This window comes from Python bivittatus, unplaced genomic scaffold (genome assembly GCF_059951505.1).
Source record: "Python bivittatus isolate LINGU-HERP-01145 unplaced genomic scaffold, Pbiv_v1 ctg000070_np1212, whole genome shotgun sequence".
Lineage (NCBI taxonomy): Eukaryota > Metazoa > Chordata > Lepidosauria > Squamata > Pythonidae > Python > Python bivittatus.
In genome coordinates, this window is record NW_028277034.1 from 35,429,677 (window position 1) to 35,454,937 (window position 25,261).

The 25,261-nt window shown below is 34.4% G+C and overlaps 1 protein-coding gene across 24 annotated transcripts in view; it reads right to left on the bottom strand.

The window, feature by feature from the left end:
- ANK2 (ankyrin 2) overlaps positions 1-25,261 on the bottom strand; it is a 304,223-nt gene that overhangs the window by 49,535 nt on the left and 229,427 nt on the right. For 7 of the 24 annotated variants that reach the window (XM_088132944.1, XM_088132942.1, XM_088132939.1 and 4 more), the window contains 9 exons: positions 22,639-22,737; positions 21,294-21,392; positions 18,840-18,912; positions 17,540-17,596; positions 11,874-12,018; positions 7,583-7,685; positions 6,981-7,084; positions 4,679-4,720; positions 3,424-3,459 (listed from right to left, as the gene is read on the bottom strand). In XM_088132944.1, the coding sequence (XP_087989070.1) occupies positions 3,424-3,459; positions 4,679-4,720; positions 6,981-7,084; positions 7,583-7,685; positions 11,874-12,018; positions 17,540-17,596; positions 18,840-18,912; positions 21,294-21,392; positions 22,639-22,737 (758 nt within the window). The remainder of the gene's footprint in view (positions 1-3,423; positions 3,460-4,678; positions 4,721-6,980; positions 7,085-7,582; positions 7,686-11,873; positions 12,019-17,539; positions 17,597-18,839; positions 18,913-21,293; positions 21,393-22,638; positions 22,738-25,261) is intronic. The other 17 variants (XM_088132957.1, XM_088132949.1, XM_088132945.1 and 14 more) reach the window with 5 other exon arrangements.

The window sequence follows — 25,261 nt, forward strand, 5'->3', positions numbered from 1 at the left end:
CAAATAGGCAAAACTCAACTTAACTAATTTCTGTGAGTTGTACTGGATACTACACAGAGTACTGCAGTAATATTTAGCTGTATAACTTATGCTAATTTATATATTGATATTGTAATTTAATGATGCATTAGCGTTATTGTGGATAAGAATATAACAAAACTTTCAATTACTAAGAAAAAAAGAAAAATATGGAAAATGAGAGGCTTTCACATTGTCAACTTTTGTAGAATTGTATCTTTGCAAGGAGTAAAATCTCTAGGAAGTTTTAAGAGGCTGGAATTCCACATAAGGAACCTGATGCACAGTACCTGTTATTTTGCACCTGAATTTTAAATGTAACTTTTTTCAGGCAGTAAGAAGAACAAATGAATTTGAAAACTACCAAAATATAATATAAACTGTACAAAAATGTGGCCATTTGTGGGTGAGAGATTTTTCATTGGTGTCTTCTTCTTGCAATTCTGTCCCTTAAGGTAAAACTAATACGTAATATAAATATTTTGTATGAAAAACAAATACAGAATTTATTTCTTTGAGAGCATCTACCAGGTTTTGAATTTTTCCAAGTCAATATCACATGCAGTTACAAATAAGTGTATCAGTGTGGATGAAGATGAAGAACCGTGATCTGCCATCTTGAAGCATGCCATGCATTCTAAATCTTTCCTATCCCTCCTCTCCAAAGATGTCTATATCTTGATGCCAAAGCATTCTTGCCCTTCAATATCATAAAAAAATAAAAATAAACTTAGCGGGGACAGTGCTCCAAGTTTACAGCTACAGTGTCAACCACACTTTCTAATTTCTGGTTATCATGTAGCTATAAATATACAAGAGTTAGCCTGCCCAAAGGAAGGTGGGGAGTTGGCAACTCTACATCTTATAAAGTGCCATTTGGGATCCAGCAAGGTCATTTTATTTTAAGTTTCAAAGTGAAACGGACTGTACTCACTGTAGGCCAGCAGTTTGTAGTTTTGTAATATAAAATTGCACAGAGAACAAACAGTATAATGTTATGGAGGAGTGCATGCATTGTTGGTTTTAATAAGGAACTAATATATTAGCTAAATCTTAATTTTCATTTTTTGTGATTTATTCTTTAAGGCTTTTGAATTCTGTTTTGGGCTTTCAGGGACTGGGAGGTAAGTCTCATTTTGATTAATGAGACTTAATTCCCAGTAAGTTTCCTTGGGATTTCCATATTTATTTCCCAATTTCTATCAGTTATCTTTTTCTAACAAAGTTATGTAATTATATGTCCTAGGCCTCATGAAGTAACAAAATTGCATACAGTCAAATCCTTGATTTAGTGATTCTTAAACATTTCTGAAGAATCCTAACAAATATTATGTGACAATTACAGGATGAAAGTAAACGTTGCACTTGTCCCAAGTATCTTTCCCCAGCTTTTATACTTCACTGTTTCCCCCCAAAATAAAATAATGTTCAAAGATTCCAAAATTTTGTTAGATCTCAAAATCTCCCAAGATTCTGCTTGAAAACACCAAATCTGGTATGAAATCACTAAAACTCACAGGAGTTTTGGTGCATTTCAAGATCCAGCTTATTTACATGTCATTGCAGAGTATTTCATAATAATATTCAGTTTCTGGAAAAGATTGTCCATGAATAGGCTAATTCAATAGCTCTTGGAAGGGGACTGTGTGTATGTGTGTGTTGGTTTTGAGCAGAAAATTTTCTTTGCCCTGAGACAAAAAGGCCTTTTTCATGGTGTACAACTATATTATTCAAATCCTAAAACAGTAAATCAGCAGGAGGCTTCAGAATCTAAGGCAAAACATAACCTTTTCTCCCATTTTTGTAGTCAGCATTCACACACCCTTAAAAACTATATTCTTAGATCCAGAGAAATTCCTAAATTTCACAATTTCAGGCTCATAGTCTAGATATAAGAGCCAAGGAAACCTAATATCCTGGGTTATGCACTTTTTCATCTGTCTTCTCAATTCATTTAAATTGCTCCTGTTAATGGAAGCAAATGATGAGCCTATTCAATGCAGAATAATTCTAATAAAACCACGTACTTTTCATCAATGTCACACTTTTGGATGAAGCAGAGAAGATAACGAATGTTCTAAAATTCTACCAATGATTTGAGATTGTTCCAGGATATTTCAATTTAAAATCTGAAAAATGTGCTTTTCTGTCTTTTACAATTGTATAATATATCTCATTATATACACTAAAGTGCCTATACATTTAAACATTTACATTTAAATTAATACATCTCCCACAAAACAGCTTTCTGGGAGGACTATCAAAAGAAAGAATAAAAGTCTGCACAGTTGAGCTCACAGAAGATAGTTGAGAAGGATGTGACATATGGGAAAGATTTATATTCATAAATATAAACTAGGTGCTTCATAGGACTAAATATGATTTTCATGCAACAGTAACCATAACCAATTAACTGTGGATGCATACTTTTTAACCGAGGGGGGGTGGAATAAAACACTCTATGCATAATGAGTTCAGATATAATAGTTAGTCAGATAGGTAGACATGCTTGTCACCATAAAGATGGAAAGAACAATCCTTATTGGAGTATTTCCACAATACCCCCACACCAGAATTGTATTGTATTGACCATGTCAGGCAGGGAAAAAAGGAAATGGCAGCAACCAGTTAGTCAAGAGGGTGAAATACTAAACAGTTTGAGTAATTTGCTTCAGCATGTCTCAAGCATGTCAAAAATAATAGGGCCAAACTAGATATTCTGCATTTTAAAGACACAGCAAAATGAAAAGACCACTAAAATGCCTATTTAAAACTTAATGAGAGCTGTTTTTTTAAAAAAAACCACACAATTGAATATAATCCAAATTGATCGTTAAAAAAGTAAGGCTGGATTTCTAGCTTATCAATATATAGTCTATGTATAGTCATATTTTTACATAAATCAGATTTTTACAGTTTTCACTAGACTCTTATTGGATGTGGGCATGTTAGAGCTTATTGAATAAAAGCTAAACTGGGGTTAATGGTATGCAATGTACACACTTGATAATCACTTCTTTTTGTTGACTGAATATTTAACTGAAGACCTAATTTTCTTCCTTCAGAAATGTTTCAAATCTACTTTAAAAACAAGGTATATTACTTTAAATATTCAAATTCCAGTAGCCACAATTCTTTTGCAGTACAGACATAAAAACTAAAAAAATTACATTTTGGTCCTTTTGGAGGCTTCCTACAGGAACATTAGTGGATAGTGATTTTATTGCTATTCTATGAAAGAAAATCTTAGATCAAATAGTAAATATGGACAGGATCAGTCTCCTACACTAAATAATGAATGTCATCAAGGAAACAGAGTATCTTAAAGTGAGTAAATAAAAAGGATGGTAGAAAGAAGAAGGGAAAAGAAAGTTAGCATTAAAATGAAATTATATATAAGTTCACCTGCTGTTTTCATGGTCAAAACATGGAGAGGAGTGGCTGCAACAGAAGAGATAATTTAGCAAAACAAAACAAAAAAGAATGAATGAACAAATAAAATAAAACCAGTCAGAAAAGACGTCTAACTACAAATGGAATGATGAAAAACATTAATTATGAAGAGCATATGCAGTAGCAAAGATGAATGAAACATTCCTTTGTAACCTCTTTTGAATGGGAGTATTACTCTTGCCCCTAAAATCATCTAAAAGCATTTTTTTGTATGAATGTTCTAGGTAATCCACAGTCTAGAATCCACTTGCTAGCCATATTTATTGTGGACATGTTTCAGTCCATTTTATTGGCATATATATAGTGAAAGAGCTTTTCTAACCATCACCATTATATAGCTGAACAATATTCATTTGCTTCCATATGATAAGACAGTAACGCTTTAGTTAATCATGAGGTATCTTGCTAAATTATGTGCTGCATTTTTAAAGAACCAATTAAATTGGAAAAAACAAAGCACAACTGCAGTAGCAAATTGCCAAGATCTTAACACCAACTGCACAATTAATAACTTATAGCACAATCCTATGTGTGACTGCTAAAAATTCAGAGTTCAACTGAGTTCAATGAAGGTTACCTTTAGGCAACCATATCTGCTTGCAATTTCCTCACCTGTGACAGTGGGGTTTAGTTATAGTGGAGAAAAAAAATTACCTCCAATCTTATATCCCTTTTTAAAAATTCATTTTCTGAAAAATATGCTCATTAGTATTATTTAACTGCACATAGCAGTTCCTTTTCATGTTGTACTCCAGATTTACTTCTCTGAAAATATTTTGTATTTATTTTTTTCAAATCGTAAGTTTATATTTGGGCAATGTTTTATGAGTTCTTTTTTCCAGTGTCTTTTCTCCTTAATTTTTAGCTCAGTGCTATCTACCACTATTTCCCTAACCTTTTCCATTCTAGGTTTATTGCAACATACGACTTTCCTGTTCATAGAAAAGAGGAACAAAATTTTCATTTCTTTCTTCCATTGTACTGATCTAAAATTAACAAATATGTCATGTAAATTTTGTGTACTTATCTGACAAGTCTTGACTCTAACTTTAAAAAAGAGTTTCAGAAACTTTTTCTTTATAAATATATTACAAGTTTGTAAATTTTTAAAATATTTTTATAAAGCTTGTTTTCTACCTGCTAGGTCCTCTTTCTATTAATCTTTGTGAAGATACCATATTAGGTAAAAGCAAGAAATATCATTTACCTTGTTAGCAATGATCCAATCTCCTTTTTGGAAGACAGGCAGCTAAGAATAACAACTCTAATTATTTGTCAGTTTTAAGTACTGGTTCCCTTCATATACCCCCCACTTAAAAAAAATATCAACTGACACAAAATTTGAAAATTATCTAAGGAAATCATTACTGCACTAGTTTTTCTACAACTAAAGATATTCAGAAAAAATACACACTGAAGTTTACTTTTATAGTAATTATTATAAATCAGTATGTATATGTGCTCTCTGTTGCTACATAATTGAATGGGATCACTCAGTCCAGAATCCTCTGGACAGAAAGACAGAACAGACCAGCAGCTTAAACTGCAACATAGAGACTGTGCATATATTTCCATATGCAAGTCACGTATGTACAGATTGCATGGATAACCCTATGTACAAACAGCTTGTTATAAACTGTGTAGACTACAATTACACAAAGTGGAAGACAATACTATAGAAGCAATCCCACTCTGTTTTTAATGTATTAATTATATATATATTCCCTTAATCATGATATTAATATTTCTGAACATAAGATCTTCTCTTTGATCCAGTATTTTGTTCTACATATAAAGGATAATATATGAATGGGGCTCAAATACTTGGAAAATGTTCTTCTCCCATAGAGGTAACTAACTTAAGCCAGCATTGCATTTTTAATTGAATAAATAAATAAATTGCATACATTGAATTCATATTCCATACAAATAACATACAGATATCCCTCCCAAAGATGTATTGCATACATTATCTTTTCCAGTGAGTTAACTCTAAGCTATGCGTAGAAAAGGCTTGCTAGTAAAAAGGCTGGCTACTGTCATGCTATCTTAAGAGAAAACTTATAGCTGTCAGCATGAAACAGTTCACATGCAGTATATGTCAGTAATGCAGTAAAAGCTTTTGCTGCACTTTGCTGCCAGTCATTTCAGACCAGGCATTTGTCTAAACTGATTAAAGGTGCAAGGCTGTTAAAAAGGAAATGTGCAAGAGATCAACCTGGATTCGGTAATCTAAACAACATAAATGAAATTTTATCTTTTCAAATAGTTTCAATATTTAGGTGCATCTGAAGATTACTTACAAGTTTGTAAGTAATGATATTTGCCCCACACATCCCCCCCTCAATTATTTCAGTTTGGTGAAAAATTCTCATTAAATTAAAAGTTCTATCACACATAATTCATGAAAATGTTTTCTGTTTTTTTTTCAAATCTATATTTTTAAAAAACTTCAGCTTAAAATATTTACATGAAGCATCTTTTTAAAGTTTTCTGTGTTTAAATATCATTCCAAAAGTTGGCACTGTGATATTTATACTGAAACCCAATAAGAATGGGTTTCATTATCACTTCATTAAAGAGTAGTTTCACATCCACACAGATAAAGGTTATGAAGTTGCTTTCTCTACTGAAGTGAAAAAAAGATGTCTTCATTTCAAGAATTTTTAACAGCTGCTGAAATAGGACCATATTTTTTCTAAACCATATCCTTTCTGCTTCTATTCACCATGCCTTCACTAACCCTTCAACTTATCATGACATTTGTATTTGTCTACATATTGGTACTCTCCATAATGGGAGGCCCTACACATGAGGTTAGTTGGTAGGACTTTCCTGTCAAATAAAAGCCTATGTTTGAAAAGCTTATCATATATAGGATCCCTCTATATAGAAATTCAGGGGACATAACCTGTGCCACACAAGTCCACTGAGTCTAGTTCACAGACAGCTTCTATGCATGAAGATGTCTTAACAAAATGTCTCATGGTTCTCTCTCTGTGGAAACTTAAATCTAAAAACTGATCTGATCAAACCTGGTGGAATAATAAATGCCACAGCCATTAAGCAAAAATGTCAGAAAACTGGACACCGCTTATTAGCTAGCATAAAACTGTACCATTCCAAATCTATTGACACTTTAAGTACAAATATTTTCATTATCTAGTATAATATAATTGTGAGCCATGACCTTCCAAGTAATTTCAGCATTTCATAAGAATATTTAGGAGTTTGTTGTCTGCCTTAAAGTATGTTCACATTATCACATTATCAATTTAAATCAATTTCAAACAGGTTTAACTGTGATGATCCATAACAAATAATGTCTTATAACCATAAAGCCATTAGGGTAATCAAAAAAGGGTTTTCAGCATTTTTAAGGAAGATGTCATAACAAACATGGTTGAAATTCAAAGTATGGTTGAATACCCTTATTAAGATTATTTTGCATTAAGAAAATAAATTAGTAGAAGGTACATCCAAAGAAAATATTAGTACAGGTTACTAACCCAGAATGAATAGGGCTAGCGGAAAGAGTGATGTTGTCCAGGTTATCAGGACTCCAACTTAAGCGGTATGAATTTCTCTCACCTTCTTTAGCTAATGCAGATATCTGGAAAAGCAGAGAAATATGTTTCCTTTTTTCTTTGCAATTGTCTCTAATCAATCCATTAAAATATTTTCTACATTTGGATAAAGTATAGATTACTTTAGATTATTAAAACCCATGAGATAGAATACTAGAAAAAAAATAATAACATTTTAATTATATTAATGACCGATTATAATAGCCTTAGGGTTGCAGTACAGTCCCATTCATGACTACTCAGAATGAGTCAAATGCAGCTTACTCCTAGATATATGTATGTATACAAGATTGAAGCCTTAAACCTTCAGAAATACTGTTAGACTCTTTTGATAGCAAATTTTTAAAACTATCAAGTTTTAATGTAAATTCTACACAGTACCAACACTTTTGTTTTTAGTATTCTAGTGTTCTATTATCTATTATCCAATCATATTCTAATTCTCCTTTTCAAATCCCTTTGTGCAGAACAAGGATTGTTATAAAGCTATATATAGATCTGCAAAATAACCTGAGACATCTTACCTGGTGGCTTGGGATAATGACGGTGTCATCAATCATAGTGCTGTCCCTCAAGTACGAGGTATGGCTCAGTGTACGGGACCTGTCTGAACTGAAGGATCGCAGGCTGGTAGATTGGTATTTGGGCAACATTTTCAGCAGTTGTGATGGTGTTGTGAAGGTAGGATTATGGGCAAAGCGAAGGAGTGAAAAAAGCTTGCAATTAGCAAATAGTGTAACTTCCAGGGGAGATTATTTAAATATACCCTCCATTATTCCTTGGAGTTAAGTCATGCTCTGGCTTTTCTGTTCCAACACACATAAACAGAATCACAATATATTCAATTTTCTACTAACAAATATATCATGGATGTTGTGTGATTAATCATTCCTACATATTCTTTCTTTTTTTTATAGAAAAATCCATTATTTGTCCTTCAAAACATGATTTCTAGAAGAAAAACAGAAAGAGTCCCCTGGAAGGTACATAGAAAGTGGCCAGCCAATGCTATTATTGTTGTGCAAGATTCTTCAACAGCATTTACAAGTACAGTAAGCAATGACAACCATTATTTCTGTCTCACATACAGACACAAAACTATAGAAGACCATTTGCTGAAGCAATGACAGATGCAAAGCAAAAAAAAAGCGACTTACACGCAACCAGAAGCCTAACTATGAGCCTACAGTAACTGGCCTAAATTTTGTAACTTTGAAAACCAAAATACAAATACATTAGGCCTTCTGTGATTTCTATATATTTATAGAATATATATTTCAAATACTGATTTTGAAGCTTCTGTCACTGGAGTAATTACCAGATGATAATTCACATCTTTCTAATTGCCCAGAATCATTGTAATCTTAAGGCTTCAAATGCTGATCAGCATTAAATTATTATCTAAGCAACACAATTTACCACTTCATCATGAACTATCTACAGATTCTTCAGGGCTATAAATAATGCAAAATATTGCATAACTGGTAGAAAATGCATATAATGCTTCTTTTTTTAATCTTTCTATATTGCATCTAGTGGCCAAGTCTGCAGCCAATAACATGGATAAACTTTCTTCTAATTTCAATTGAATGAAACCAGACACAACTGAATTTAATCAGTGGATTGATTTCAGACAACAAAACACAAAATCATGTTCATGGAACCAAGTTTTCTTCTTTCCTTCCCTCATCTCTCTTTCCAGTATACTTGGACAAGATATGGGAAAACTGCTGCTAACATAAATCACATTTTCCCTTATGTAAATAAAACCAGTTAAATAAGTTTAGAATGGCAAGCTTAATATCAGCCTGACTAAAGCCTGATACAAACTGGTGTAATTGTTCTTTTGTATTCATCTTTTTTTTTTCACTGAAATATTATTTTGTAACAAGAGGATATTAAACAGGAGCACTAGTGCGGCTTATGTTAGTTATGTCAGAGTGGCTAATTCCATCAGAAATGGTGGGAACAAAGGATTAAACTTTCTGTCCCATGTTATGATCCTGATCCAGTTAAAGAGTCCCCATGACTCTCTGCTATTTCTTAAAATGAAAGATATTAACCATAGCAGATCATTGTTCCTAAATCTATGAAACCTTGGTAGATAGTTACATTTCCTGTTATAGCATTCAGTTTTACTCTTTAAATTACCAAATTTTAAGTAACCAGCCCATTCTTTATACATCGTTGACCACTAAAAGCAGTGACACAAAAGGCTGACAAAAGATTTGATACCCAAAATCCATTACAGCTCTGTTACTGAAGTATTCCAATAAGTAATGTAACAGGCATTCACACATAAGGACTTTATAAAACTAAATTATCTGTTTTTAAGGAAAGCATTTGACTACTTCTAGACTACTTCATAATATTTGTTTAGTACATATTAGACTATGGGAGATGTACATACAGGGCCCTTAGTACAGAATAGGGACTTAGCCAGTAGTGGTTGTACAGAGATGGTAGAAATTTGTAATGAATTTGGAGAAAAAAAGAAGAGTACCTTCTTCTTTAGATATCTACATAACACAAAATTAATAATGCACTATTGTCATGCTTGAGGTACACTTGATCTGACAAAAAAACCCTCTGTTCATTCTACTATTTTATTCGTCTGCTTCAAATCACATCATTACTTTATCAATATCTTTCTTCTCTGCAACCCATGAATTTTCCAGCTCTGAGGCAGCACAAAAGAAGCACATAATCGACTCCTGCACTGACACAAGGACATGTTTCTTTTCTGCAGTCATTGATGCTTTCCCAAACAACTCCCTCCTAATCCACCATAGACAGAGCAAACATGCTTTCTCTTCAACTTACTATTTTCTTATCTATTTCTGATACATTTCATTAAGAAAGGTGACAATAGTTCTTTCTGTCTTTCTATTGTGACAACTATATCAGAACAGAAAATGGGCAGCAAGAGCAGTGTCATAGTACAGTACCATAATTCTTCCCTCCATAAGAAGTAAGCTAGCTATTAGTGATAAGCATTCACATTGTGGCATTTTCTAAAGCTGATTTTTAATTAGCACCTTTCTAGATGTCATTATGGAGTGGGATAAAGCTTTGGTTGAGATAATTACTAACTGCAGTCAGAACAGATTTCAGTTGCCCTGTAATCTTCACAAACTCTAAAACCTAAAACTTTTCTTTGGCAAGCTTGCAAAATGGAATCGGAGAGAAAATGATAGATGCCATAAGGGAGAACAGAAAGCATTGTTTTCAGGCCTCATAATACCTACCTGGGCATAGTGCTATTGAAAGCATAAAAAGGAAGGAAACAGAAATAATAAACATGGAACACTTAAAAAAAAATCCCCTGAGATTCTAATGAATTAAAATGATACTGTTCTAGAAATGTGGTTGTGTCAGTGGATGGAAGGTATGAAATGTCCCATAGCAGAAACCAAGTGGCATATTCATTTACAGCACAAACTTTGTTTCCTGTAATAATGATCCATTTCTCATTTATAGAGGCTTCATACATTAATATGAAAATGTGGGTGGCCAACCTTGGCTGGAAATTCTGAAAGGTGCAGTGCATATCTGGAGCACGTGGACTGTCTTGCCACTTACATATTCATTGTATATAGGAGCTTGTGGAAGTGCTTATATAATTGGGCTGTACAAAATATTTGAAGGAGACACTTCACAATATGCATCAGCATAAACACATTTACAATGATTAAAGCAGCTGCATCTTTTGTAAATCTCACAAGGTTGTTTTGTATACTGGTCTTGGCTATCACCACATACCTATGCGTACACAATCACTGTGTTTCACTGGGAAGCTGATTCTAACAAATATGCCTAAAAAGTATTTGATATAGTTCCCCTAAATAATGATTTCTATTCTATTCTATTCTATTCTATTCTATTCTATTCTATTCTATTCTATTCTATTCTATTCTATTCTATTCTATTCTATTCTATTTTCCCCAACCCTGAGCTTCTTTTAAAAGCCTTCTGGGATGCTTTATTTTGACGTAATTTTGTTCCTTGAGGTGAAGGAAGGTTGATAGGATGGACTTTTATTATTCATGTTATTCTCATCTGCTTTTTACAATATTAGATAGACATATTTTTTATCCAATAGAACATTAGAACAAGAGTACTAAACATGTAAATTATTATAAACGCTTTTTTGAGTACACAATCAGATCTTCATGTATAAGTCTCTTTTTACTTATACAATGAAATCAGTGGTGTTGTACTTTCATTTTTAATAATAAGGGGTGACATTTTATTTTAAAATCCTCTACTCTGAATATTTTTGATAATCCATGTTAAGTCCCTAAACTAAGAAATCTACGGTCACATAAAGAAGAAAATACTCTGTTTTTCATACTGTGTGATTGCACAGTTCTGAAATTAAAAACCCTGTACTGGTTTGTTTCAAAAGATCTACATTTATCTATGAGTTTCTAATGCAAAAGACAAAGACATTTTCATAATTTACAATGCAAGCACTGCTTTATATATTGTACTCCTTAGATAGTTCTTTTGTTCTATGGTGAAAAATGTTCTTCTTTTATAAGTCAATATTTAAAAGGCAGAGCTCCCAGAAACTTATAAAAGAGCAAATACACTTTTAAAATAGTTATTGATAATATCTTTTCCAGTAGAGTTTATTTTTCTCCTTAATAAAGAATGTTCAGTTTTAATATCTCCTGAATATTTTTGGACATAAATAAATAGACAAAGCAGGTCTATTTCAGCCCTAATATTCATCTACATTTTGAGTAGCTGCTCAAAAAAGGGTACAGATAATCACAGTAGGAAAATTCTTGCATTGTTCGTGAAGGGTACCTGTCAGAGCGGCCTCCTTCCAGGCTGTACCTCAGGTAGTTCATGCCATCTAAGAACTGGCTGCTAGGTAAGGAATCATCACCTAGTTCCTTCAGATCTTCAGGTCTAAGATATTCTCCCCCATCTCCTGTCATTGTGTCATCACCTTCAGCCAATACACAAATTCCCAAAGTCAATCAGCAATAGAATTGTTTCAGCACTTGAATGAAACACATATAAAACAGATATGGTTACTGCCACTCTTGAAGCACAGCAAGCACAAAGAGTTAATACATTTTAAGGAAACACTGATCAGTTACACAGGATGAAATTAATATAAGCTTTTTAAAAAATCACATACAATCATTCCTTTGTCTTTTGCCATAGTAAATAGTATTAGCAGGACTAACTTCATGGGTTTTAGTTCATTTCAAACTCAGCTGGACTCTGGCAGAAACTTTGAATATGTTTCCACATAAGAAAAGGGATGTTGTTTCTCTATAATGCTATTTGCCATATTTCAATCGTTACTGTCATATCATTAATTGATTAAATAAGTATAAAAAAGACATAAGTAATTAAATGAGATAGTAATTAATAAAACAATGGTTACATTTCTTGTACAACAAATGTCTTTGTAAAAAAAGATTTTCAGAGAATGTGCCAACTTAGCTTGCCGAGACAGAGATTTGCACCAAGAAGACATTAATGATTAATTAAATCAATGTTTGTCTTATCTCATTTTTATATCAGATAGTAGAACATAAGGACTTGAAGGACAGGAATAAGGGTTTCAAAAATAATTAGGAATGTGGAATAAACAGAAGTGAACATTCTAGGCAAAAAGAATTTAGACTGATTCTAAGAAAAACCTGTTCAGGCTATATATGGGTCTATATAGCCCAGTGTTTGTTTGTTTATTGATAGATTGATTTCAATTTATATGGCTACCCATCTCATTGTGATAACTCTGGGTAGCTAACAGCTAAAAAACAACATAATAAATACCACAATAATAAATACATAATCAGCTTTGTATTATCTGCTTTAATAGTGGCTCTCCAAAGATCACAGGCAGTAGTCTTTCCCATGGCTTGCTAGCTAATCCTTTTAAATTCAAATGCCAGGGACTGAACCTGCAATCATACAGAACATCATGTCTATAACTGATCTATGGCCTCTCCCATTAGAAATAGCCTGAGTTCTGTGAAATATTTTCACATTTCCTAGCAGTACAACAGATATATACTACATGTATTTTCTGGGGAATTAAGAATGGGCTCGCTGACAATTCATGAATCCTACTGATTTTAGTAAGATTATGTATGACATATTTAGGAACCAACTGATGATGAATAAGGAAGGTACTGCATATAAATGCTAATGGAACATGAAATGATCTTAACTAAGAATTTAAGCAAAAGGATGATGTCTGTTACTTGGATTACTTTTCTCATGCAATAATCTTCCACTAAGCCAGAAACAGCCTTTCCATTAATGTAAGTGGTTTCCATCTAAGTAAACATATATTCACTGATGGCTATTCTGCATTTTCTGCTTGCCCTAGCACACAGCTGTGTCACCTACTCACTGGGAAGATGATTTCCACATGAGTTTTCTGCCTCCATATCAAATTGTGGCTGCCACAAGCAAGGCAGTCCAGTTTGCCTGTTGAGACTCTTTCTATTCTGACACAGATGCTTCCATCTGTATCGATCAGTGTGTGCTCTGGCAGTCCTTCTCTCTGTTTTTGATGGCCATTTTATGCTGGGCTGCCTGGCATGAAAGGCTGAACCTTTGTTTTACAAGTTCAGCAGTGGAGTGGTGAAATGCTGCTGCTTTCTTTGGTTTTTCAATTTCACTGGTGAAACCTGTAAGAATTCTGCCAGGTTTCCCCTTCTAGCCCAAGGGATAGGAAAACTTGCTGTTTTTTTTTCAGCAATCCTCAAAAGGCAGGAGAGGAAGGAGTTGAAATCTGGAAAAAGATTTCTAAAGCTCCCTTTGTTTTTTGCTGGTATACAATATTCAGTGAGGACAAGCAGCTGAAGGTTGCAGTGCAAAAAAGTCCTAAGGTACTAAAGCAGGGAAATTAATAAGTAAACAAAATTTCAGATTACTTTTAAAACAAATGATAAAAGTAAGAATAAATACAAGAACTATATAAGAAAACAACTTCATGTTCTTTATCTAGTGATTAAGTCTATATAATTAACCTTAAATACATTAAACCCTGAGAATGCTTGCTGATAAACAAAGGCACAGACCCTTCTTCTCTCATAGTTGGAAGCCCTCTATAAATAATAAATATTTGCTTATGTAAATACAGAAGTAGATGGTGAGATCAGTTAAGTCCACTCTACGGTTGCACAGGTGGCTTAGACTATCCCTTTGACATTCATCTATACGGTACAAACATTTTCAAAGATAAGATGCCTGCCCATATGATAAGCACAAAGGGCCCTTTTCCTTACATTTTTGAGTAGCATATGCAGCCATTGGAACTGACTATGTGATAACTACTATCTTCTTGCCTATCAGCCAAATGGTAATAATTAGCAGCTAAATAGGGCATTATCTTCAAGACAGTGAGGAGAAATTTATATTGAAAACATTACAGAAATCAGTAGTTCTGGATTGGGGGTCTCTTGTTTTCTTTAAAAGGAATCCAAGCTCTTGCTACCTCCTGTCTCAAGCAATGCTCTCATGGAGAATGGAAGTTAAAGCAATTCAGAATTTTACCATGTTATTCTTCATGTGAATTTTGTAACCATAGCTACCATTCAGTTCAGAGTTTTGAAAAATATTACCCTGCTGCTTTCAAGAGCCATGTTGTCTGGCTAAAGGCCCAAAGAATTAGGAGTTAAGTAATTACAGATGATCATCATATTATGTCAGCCACACATAACTCCGAGAAGCACATAGGGAAACTAGGAAATTAAAGACAAGAACATCTGCTTCTGCTTCATGATGAGAAATGAGGCTGCCAAAGGTGACAGTTCACAACTGTCTCTGTGGATCTTTTGAAAAGGGAAAAATATAGGAATTATCTACATCAAATAAATGCATGGCAAGTTTTAATATTTTGCATGTGATGACTCTAGAATTTTTAGAAAACCATTTTACTGAAAATGTCAATAGTGTCAATAGTTACCTGCTTTTAATGCCAGATCTATCAAATTAAGAGTCTCCAGGAGCTATACAATCCTAATACTGCATGACATTCCTCCCTTTCTTTCTTTTTAGATGTCTGGCACAGTTGTGGGCAATATTTTCAGCAGAGGCATCAGCACACTTGATCAAAAAAGAGGGTGGATGTGATCATACGATCAAAACCCTACCTCTTTTTTACATGCGTGAGCTATGTGATACACATAAAAAGAGGGTGATGCTTTGCTTTCACAGCTGCCATCTTGAGGCTTATTTTTACTGCTCCCTCTTCCTTGAGAAGCTTTATTTCTTAGACCTGAGGTCTGCATGCTGTGCTCAATGGTGGGTAGGAGGCATGGAGAGAGTTCATGAAAACACCTACACTCCATTAGCCTTACAAATCATCATCGTTAGAAGAGTGGAAGAGACCTTCTCACATATATACAGCCAGTTTATTGTTTCCTATTAATAGCTGCACAGGAACAGCAGTCTTCTCTTCATCCCTTCATGCTTCCTTCCACAGCTATTTCTGCTGAGGTTTAAAACTAGTTGTTCAAAGGATAGCTCAAGCCTTGAGACCGCATACAGCCACTCTGAGCGATTCTACGGTCAATCATAGACACCTCTCAGAGGACCTGGTAACAGTGAAAGTATCAGATCTGAGCAGCTGCTGTGCCAGCCTTTTGAAGAACACTTCATTATCAGTTATATGGTTGCCTCACCGCAACTACTATACAAGCTGTTAACCTCTTATGTTCTGCATAACTCTGCTAGAAGCCACATTTTAGAGGCAGAAGAAATGGAAATAGATAACGACAGCAACAGCAATGAGGAGAGAGAATTGGGGCATCCACAGAAAATTGCAAGACAGAACTTGCAAATTTGGCCATCTTTGTCTAAGTTGCTAACTTGCAGCGACAGAAACAATACAGTGAAACAATTATAATTTAACTTTGATAATATTTATTTTGGTTTTTCAAATCATAGATTATGCACCTAAGCATCTACAGGTAGTCCTCATTTAGCAAGCACAATTGGGACCAGCAACTCAGTCGTTAAGCAAAGCAGTCGCTAAGTGAAACTGTGACTATGCTTATGATCTTACATCAGCTTTCCTTTGCTTTACAAACCTGCGGAGGTCGTAAATATGAGGATTGATCACAAAGTTAATTTTTCATCACTGTTGTTAACTGCAAATGGTCCCTAAAGAGGCAGTCGCTAAGTGAGGATTACCTGTAGTCCATCACCAAGCACCAGGTACAATGTTTCTAATGAAAACACAGGAATTCAAGGACTAAAGGGACTATAACTTTTCTTTTCTTTTTGAAATTATGGTTCTTTAAAAATGTATAATACTTCTACCTTTAAAAGAATTGTAGCCAACTTCTTTTTATTATCAATTCAGATATATAATGACTAGTGAGCAACCCCCCAAAGATTATCAGTAAAGATCATAAGAGCCTATCATTTTATTTTATAAAATAGTTGGTTCACTTGAATACCCTAACACATGTGTTGGTGTGCATAGTTCCACCATAGCGCTGCAAACTTCCCCATGTTGCATGATGAAGTCTTTGACTTCTATTCATCTCAATGCAATTGGAACACGTTGCATGATTAGGCACTGATAAAGCAGGATTCTCAATCATAGTTTCTACACATGTTGAACCCAACATGAATAGGAACTCACTGCAGATGTCCTTGATCAACAGTGTGTAGCCAAAGACACTTGTGGATACTGCTGACGTATACTACTCTCTCTTCCTTACTTGTGGCAGCATTCTGTATTGATAATGATGCCTTAATAGGGTTTAAGAAGCATAATGTGTTTATAACAAATAAAAAGGTAAATATTTTTGCTTTGTATGAACATAAGTTCAATCATTAAATCCACCAAGTAACTGAAATATGTTGATACAATTATATTACATAGCCCAATTTTAATACCATTAACTACGAATGAGGATGCTATAGCACAATATGTTATATATCCAAAGTTGTGTTTTACATATCGTAGATTAGTATATATGCTATGTATTACACAGAACAATGTAAAGGATAACTACTAAGATGGTGACTTGTAAGGTTCCTACTTCAAATGTGACATTATCTATTAAGTCACCTTTCTTCTTAGTGACAGTCTTGTTCTGATAACTTCGTCCTTCTATATTAATGAAATTAATAATGCTGAACTGCTTAGAAAATACTGATACGTAAGGAAATAACATGTTATGGTGTGTCTTTTTGTTTTAAATTAATGACATGAAAATACAGGATTATTACACTTTTAATTAACATTGGAAATTAGGGACATTCCCCAGGCTATAACTCAGATTCATATTAGTAGTGATTTTTTAAGCCATATTTCTCCATTTGGAGAATAGAGGGTGGGACAAACTGTAAACATGCACGAATTCACAATCAAATTTAGTGTCTGATCAGTGTTAGGCACTCAGTATGCATTATTTTTTTAACAAAGAAATCATTTAAGCAAGATAAAAAACATTTTCTTTGCTCCCCAAGAGTTCTTTCCACAGTACCTGCATCACTAAAGGCTTCCTCGTCAGTGGAATGGTCATAATCAGAATGTTTTAAAGCTGCATAATACATACATTAATTTCAGGGGGAAATTGTTTACAAAGGAACATATAAGGATCAATTATACTGAAGTTACATTACAGGTAGTCCTTGTTTAGTGACCGCAATTGGTTCCAGCAGCATGATCGTTAAGTGAAGCGATTGCTAAGTGAAAATCCAATGACCATGACTGTGCTTATGATTTTACTTCAGCAATCAAAAGCCTTCAGTGTGAAACCAATTAGGGTCTTGTCAGTTTCAGGCAGCAGCTACCAGCCCCAGGGTTCTAATCAGCTAATTAAAGTCAGAAAGCTGAGCTTGTTAACTTGCAGTTAGCACTTTTTAGGGATGCGCTGCACTGCACTGCACTACGGAGAAAAGCAGCTCAGGAAGAGATAGCTTGTTTAGGCAATCTCTCTGTTCTGGGGGGTGAAAACAGGTTAGGCACAGGACAACACAATGCCATACTGACTGACTGTAACACCGAACACGTAACTGAGAAAGAAATGCTGTGAAGGTCGTAAATGCGGGCATTGGTCACAAAGTTACTTTTTCATCACCATCGTAATTGTGAACAGTCACTGTCTGAGACAGTCGCTAAACAAGGGCCACCTGTAATATGTTTTATTTGAAAATCATGCCATACATAAGCTATTTGGTCCATTTAGAGAACATATTCAGGAACAACAATGTGTGTATGTGTGCATGCTTGGAGATAGTTTACATTATGTGTATGTGTACATGCTAGGTAGTTTACATTAAAGAAAATGGCATTGGGATAACTCTGATTTCCCCATAATTGATTTTAAAAGAAATTCTAACATAGGAAGTAGTTTGTTAGTCCATCTGAATCAGTATTGTCCTCATTTCCCATTCTTGCATGCCATAGCCCAGAGATATCTGAAACAATGGTAATTGGCTTCAAAATGGCAAACACAACCAGCAAGCACATAAGAAATGGTGGGGCTTTGCTTGCCCAGTTGTGCTTGCCATTTTAAAGCCAACGATGGTCACTATGGGTGCTGCTACTACGGCCTAGCCTACCCAAATCACATTACTTTCTACTTTATCAGAAACAGTTCTTTAGCTGAACATGTATTTTAATTAGTTTGGTACATTTTCAGTTTCTATTCCTATTTTCAGCAAAATGTAGGTATTTTAACTTTTCTTTTCTACAGCTTCACCAATTATCCTTGATAAATGCGATAAATATGTTTTATAAATGCATACATTAATGAACCAAGTGCTCCAGAGTGAACTTACCTTCCTCATCAGAAACATCCAAAATTTCAGTCATAGTCTCAGGTACATTGAGCTTGTGCTTCTCAGTGACAGTCTGTAATAAGAAAAAGAGAGAGGTCATCTGGCCTGGACCTTGTTAATCCGAGCAACATCTGAGCCAGCATGACTCTCTTAATTTATGTCACTCTCATATTTCAGGTAGGCAATTGAAGTGTTAGGGGGTCTTTGCCCAAGGACCCCTACTGATAAGGTAAATACCAACTGGGATTTGAACCCTAGGCTCTCATGTCAAAGGGTGGCTCTGTAACCACTACGTTATCCACCCATTGCATATGGATACAAGTTCAAGAGTAGAACTACCATCAGTCACCTCCTCTACATGGATGACATCAAGCTGTATGCTAAGAGTGAATGAGACTCTTGGCTCGCTGATCCACCTGACACAGATCTACAGTGAGGACATTGGGATGTCATTCAGACTGGAGAAGTGTAGCCAGACTGTAGTAAAGAAAAGGAAGGTAGTTGAGACTGATGGGGTGGAACTACCAGCAGACCACATAGGAGACATACAGACCAGCTACAAGTACCTTGGTATCCCACAGTCACATGGGAACCACGATGAGGAGGCAAGGAAGACAAGCAACATCCACGTACCACCAAAGGATAAGATGAGATGCTGTTATACACACATAATTTTTTCCCTACCCCCGCCCCATTTGTTCTGTTTAATTAGAGGCATTTTTTTCTTTAAAAAGGAGGCTTTTTTAAAAAATGAAATTTGGTTTTATTGTGATACTTTTATTGGGATTCTGATCCTTTATTTCTGAGAATTGTTTGATTATGTATCTGGTGACTTTAAGCCACTTAGAATCTCTAAAGTGGATGGTATATAAATGATTGTATAAATAAATATTTATAATTCCCTGAATTAGGTAAATTAATGGTTTGACTTATATAACATATCTTCCTATGGAAGAAATCAACTCAGAGCAAAACTTTTCCAACATAATCCCAAAACATCCAATTTGCTGACCTTAATTGATTCCAGAAGGGAAGGGGAGACGATGTTTAAAATCCCACTTGTTTTTACAAAAGTGTTAATTGGTGAGATGCCTGATTTTCAAAGATACTCAGCTGCCTGTGCATGCTATTGAACCACACGAAAAAGACATTCGGGTTGACATTCGGGTGAATTCATACAAATATGAGATTTTCATGTGTAACAGTAAATGCTTTCCCTAAACAGCAACTCTCTGGACTATGCCTTAAGATTTGTTTGAAACTGCTTGATTTTTTTTGAAAAAAGGTTACAGAGCAAGATATTTCTCTAAAAATGTTTCAGTCCCTCCATGCTGAATACCTACAAGTCAGCATGATTCACTATGTTAATTATTTAACAGAATACATCCTCTTCTTCCCCACCATAATCTTAAATGCAATCTTAAAGATGTTTGTGAATCTTAAGAGTCTGTTGTACTTGAAATAGAACTGTTCCTCCTTTATATTTTTCTGCTTTTCTATAAATACCAACAGTCCTGTCACTGCCAAGCATATGAATCATGTTTACATCTAATATTAAAAAGACTAGTTTAGTTTTGGGAAATGATTTGTAAATAGTAGGCTTCAGTTTGCTTCACTGTATAAGTTTGATGGGTAAAGAACAAAGTAATTTCAATATCTTAAAATACTAACAATTAAAAGGTAAGGAACATTCCTGTTTTTTAATGCATCCACTTCTGCCTCAAATTTCTTGTTTGTACCACAGTTATTATCTTTTCTAAGCCTGATATTCAATAAACCCAATCTACTTTCAGATTGGATTTAAGTATGAAAAAGAGTCTTACTAAACAAATGAATAAAATGTGGGGGATGGCAATTATTGGTAAAATCATAGCTTCAGGAGGGATATAAATTGCCTCTTCCTAATTAATAAATAAAATGTTCCAAGTAAGCAGTGAATGAAGCACCTGGTAACTACATCTAGAGTATGATTTAACTGCATCTGTATTATGTTCCTGGTCACAAAATGTTTGCTCTCTTCTTATTTGCAATGTGAAAACCTTACTATAATCAGGGATAGAGAAACCTGTGATCCTATACAGGTTCCTGTACTGGCTGGCCTCAGGACTCCTTACTACTATGCCCTAAGTAAAGAATAAAGGAGTAAGGAGTATCAGAAAGGACAGGAAATGAGAGGTGACCCAAGTAACTATTAAATTAAATGCACAATTGACATGAAATTTAACTAGAAATGTTTGGAGATGTACAGAAAAGGCATACAATTCAAACAATACACTGGGGTATGTTTAATGACACTTATGAACACACTTATCACTTCTGCAGATGGCTGCACCTATAAGTACTGAATGACATAAGTATAAGTACTGAATTGGCTGTAATTAATCTATCCCTTTAAAAAGACCCCAAACAAACAAACCCAGAATAAAGTATTGGAAAAATGTCTGTTGTACTCACAGTTGTGGTGGTAATCACTTCCTCTGTTACAACCTTTAATGTGTCTACCACTGAGATGTATCCCAGACGCTTAGCAATCGCTAAGGCAGTGTTGCCATTCTGAAGGAGGAGAAAAGGAAAAGGAGAGTTGTGATATGAACCAATGAGATCACAGCCAGAACTGAATGAGCCAGCATTTCCATCCAAAATAAGTCATTCGCTTACGAAAAACTGCTTTACAGTCGTTGCAACTTTGCTCAGACTATAGCACCAATTGCCATGGTAACATAAACTCAGAACATCTGTCTGTTACATTTTTTAAAAATACACATTTTAATAGTTTAACCCACAGCTTTCTATATCACATTAGACAATTGTTTATTTGTTGTTTGTTTTCTTGTCTAATTTTGACAATAAGCTTTTAATTGGCAGTGATTTTGATGATAGTATTAATACATGCCAGATACAGTAGGAATTTAAGAGGTTCCAACTCAGATATATTAGATCAGATATGGACATGGTGCTGTAGATACAAACCCAGAAAAATGAAGCAAATAAGAATCAGTATATTTTTAACATGTTTAAATATATACATTCTCTCATTTAAAAAAAAAATACAGAAATATTCAGAAACTAAAGTGTGTTTTCTTAACTTTAGGGAAAAAAAAGAACTAACTTGGATTTTCTTGCCAATGTAACTGTTAAGTTAATATAGAAGTGATAACCATTGCTTCCTATCTTTATTATTGTTTCAGCATCATGCCCTGTTTTTTTTATTGTTTATTATTTATATTAAGGGAAACATGTAGTAAATACACTAGTATTGCAATATTATATAACCAATCAGATTTGCCTGTAACCGATTATCTATGAATTCAATATTTTTAAACTTATTTATATATTTAATCAATATTTATAGAGTGAACAGGTGAAAGAAATCAATCAGATTTGCTGCTGCAGGAGAATGAGTGTCAGAAATATGATGTTTGTGTGATAAAGTTTTTGTTTCACTATTACTATTGTGTTTACATTATGTTACATTTCTCAGCAGCTGCATGTTCAATCGTATGCTATGAGGACAAGCATATATGTGCAATGATATCCATTCTATAGTTTAAAGAACTCATGCATACAATAGGTACCATTCTTTCCTTAATAAATTATAGCCACATTGTTATAATTAATTAATTAAAATTTATTTTTAGCTGACATATATCTTACTACAGGTTCTCCAAGCAGTCATGTCTATTTATCTGATCCCAGCTGACTAATCCAATTTATTTTCTAAGGCACTTTGAAATCCAAAGGTTACTGCTGCTTAAAACAAATCATTGCAAATATATCATTAAGTACTCTACAATCTTACCGCAGTGATTGCGTTTGGCTTGGCCCCATGTTGAAGAAGCACATTGATGATGTGAGTATGGCCTTGTTGAGCAGCTTGGTGCAGAGGAGTGTATCCATTCTGTAATTAGTGGTAGTTAGCACATTTAAGAAATATAAAGGGGAAAAAAATCCCAAATTAGTGTTAATTTACTTTGTTAATATTCTGATTTTGCAGAAGTATTAATCACAATGATGCCAGATGTTTCATCAGGCAGCAGACATCAGTAATAGATCTTATAGATTTTTCATACATTAATGATAGAAGGTAGGCTGAGACCTATCAGATCCCTATTAATTTTTAGAAATTACAGTAAATAAGAAGTAATCAGTGGGCTAAAGAAAATAAGATAAAGAACACATTAGGTTCCCATGAAAGCTGGTTGTGTTTGTGTCCTGTAAAATTAGGTACTATATTCCTTTTATTTGTGGGTTAGTAACTGTCTCTTCAAGTTGCTGGTTGCTTTATTTTGGGGGAAGGAGGGGAGATAAGAAAAAACTCTGAAGTAAGCATTTATATCTATCATTCCATATCACACATATCCTGCTTGCCTACAACCCTGCAGTTTTCTCAGCATTTTAGTCTTAAACCTGACAACAATATCCCTGTGAAAATTCTCACTAACATCACTGAATTTATTCTAACTAATATTAAAAAAGAATAAGATAAACAAATGGAGAAGTGAGCAATGATAATTTGGTGGTGACACATGCTCTGGAGCAAATTCCAAACTGAAAATTAGAATTTGGAATAAACACAGAGTTTTCTTATGCACACAGTGTAAGTATTTCCTCCCGTTGCAAGACCTTCCTTTTAGAAATTGAATGGGCTGCTTCTCAACTCCAGAAGCAGCCAGGGTTTAAATAATATAGAAGTAAAAGAGTTTTAATTAAAATATAACAAGAAAGTGAAAATTAATGCTCCTTGTTCATTTTAAATTTAAATCATTAAATTACTTAAAATTAATTAAATTATTTAAATTAAATCTGTTTTTTTACAGTCATACATTCATTTCCCCCATTTTTTCTTATAAATCTGTTCAAGCAGGCTTATCTTTTAAAGGTTCAGCACGCAACACTGATATGGAAAATTTAAAAATAGAGACGACATATTTTCATAGGAACAGCTCTGCCAATGCCACCATAGTCCAGTGTTTTGTTTCTCATAATGATGACTCTGAGGTGCTTACAAGCACAAGATGGAAGCAAACACCTTCCCTGTTGTTATTCTCCAACAACTGATATGTGGAAGCATGCTATTCCTAACCCAGAAGTAACACTCAGTCAAGAATAATGCCCTTCAAATCATACTCCAAGGATTTATACAATCCCCTTCCAAGCCATCCAAGTTATGGCCATTACTATATTTGATAGTAATCAATTTCACAGATTACTTATGCACTATGTGAAAAGGTGTGTTTTTGGGGGGGGTCAAACCTCCTTCAAATCAGTTTTATTAGGTGGCACCTAGCCCTGCTTTTTAGAGAAGGAGAAAATATTTTTATGCCCACTTTCTCTATGCATTCAGGATTTTATACACCTCAACACATCCCCCTCATCACATCTCCCTGCTTCCAATCCCAAATATTCTAACCCTTTTTCATGCAGAAGATGTTCAAGGCCTCTGATCATTTTGGTTGCTCCTTTTAGCACTTTCCCCATATTATAACCTTTTTCAAGTGTACCAGCCAGAACTGTACACAGTACTCCAGATCCAGATGTACCATAGATTTGTATGAGGGCATTATAATGCTGGCATTTTTATTATCAGTTCCTTTCCTAGGGATTCCTAGCATAAATTTTGCTTTTTCCACAGGTGCTCTTCACTGTACAATGCACTATGATCCCAAGATCTTTTTTATGGCTAATTACAGATGCCATCAATGTGTATATCAAAGCAGGGCTTTATGCCAAAGCATCCACTACCACTTTACCCTTATTACCTTAAAATAAGTATAACATGGTGCCATTTGGTTATCATTCATTCACTTTAAAGAATTCTTTTTAGAGATCTATATAGTCAGTTCACTTTTTTTTTAACCATCTACAAGCTTAGCCAGTTTACTGCTTATTCCTAAGTCCCTGACTTTTGCAATGTGATGCAAGTCAAGTGCATTTCTGATCATTTCTCTTCTAGGTACTATAACAAGTGGATTTTTTCCAGTGTGAGATACAACATTTGCAGTGTAATCCTATAGATTTCTACTAAGAAATGTCTCAATGGAGCTTACTTTTGGATTACCTCAATCTAATGAATGTTGCACCTCTCATAATTTAGCAACTAGTCCAACTTTATTCATGATATGTAACTTAATAAATAAAACATGACATCTTTAAAAGGCATAAAAATAGATAGAGGCTACATATAGGCTAGTTAATGTTCTCTTGTTACTATTATTCTAAGTATTGCAGCATTTAATTATGGTTAATAATAGAAGTGAAAATTACCAACTACATTCACTGGCTTTCTCTGACAGTTTCTGCTCGCTCTACCCAAAGAACTGCTAAAGTGGGGCCTTCTCTGCGGTAGCCCCCGCTCTTTGGAACATTCTGCCCCCGGAGGTGCGATTGGCCCCCTCACTCCTGGCCTTCCGAAGGGCCTTGAA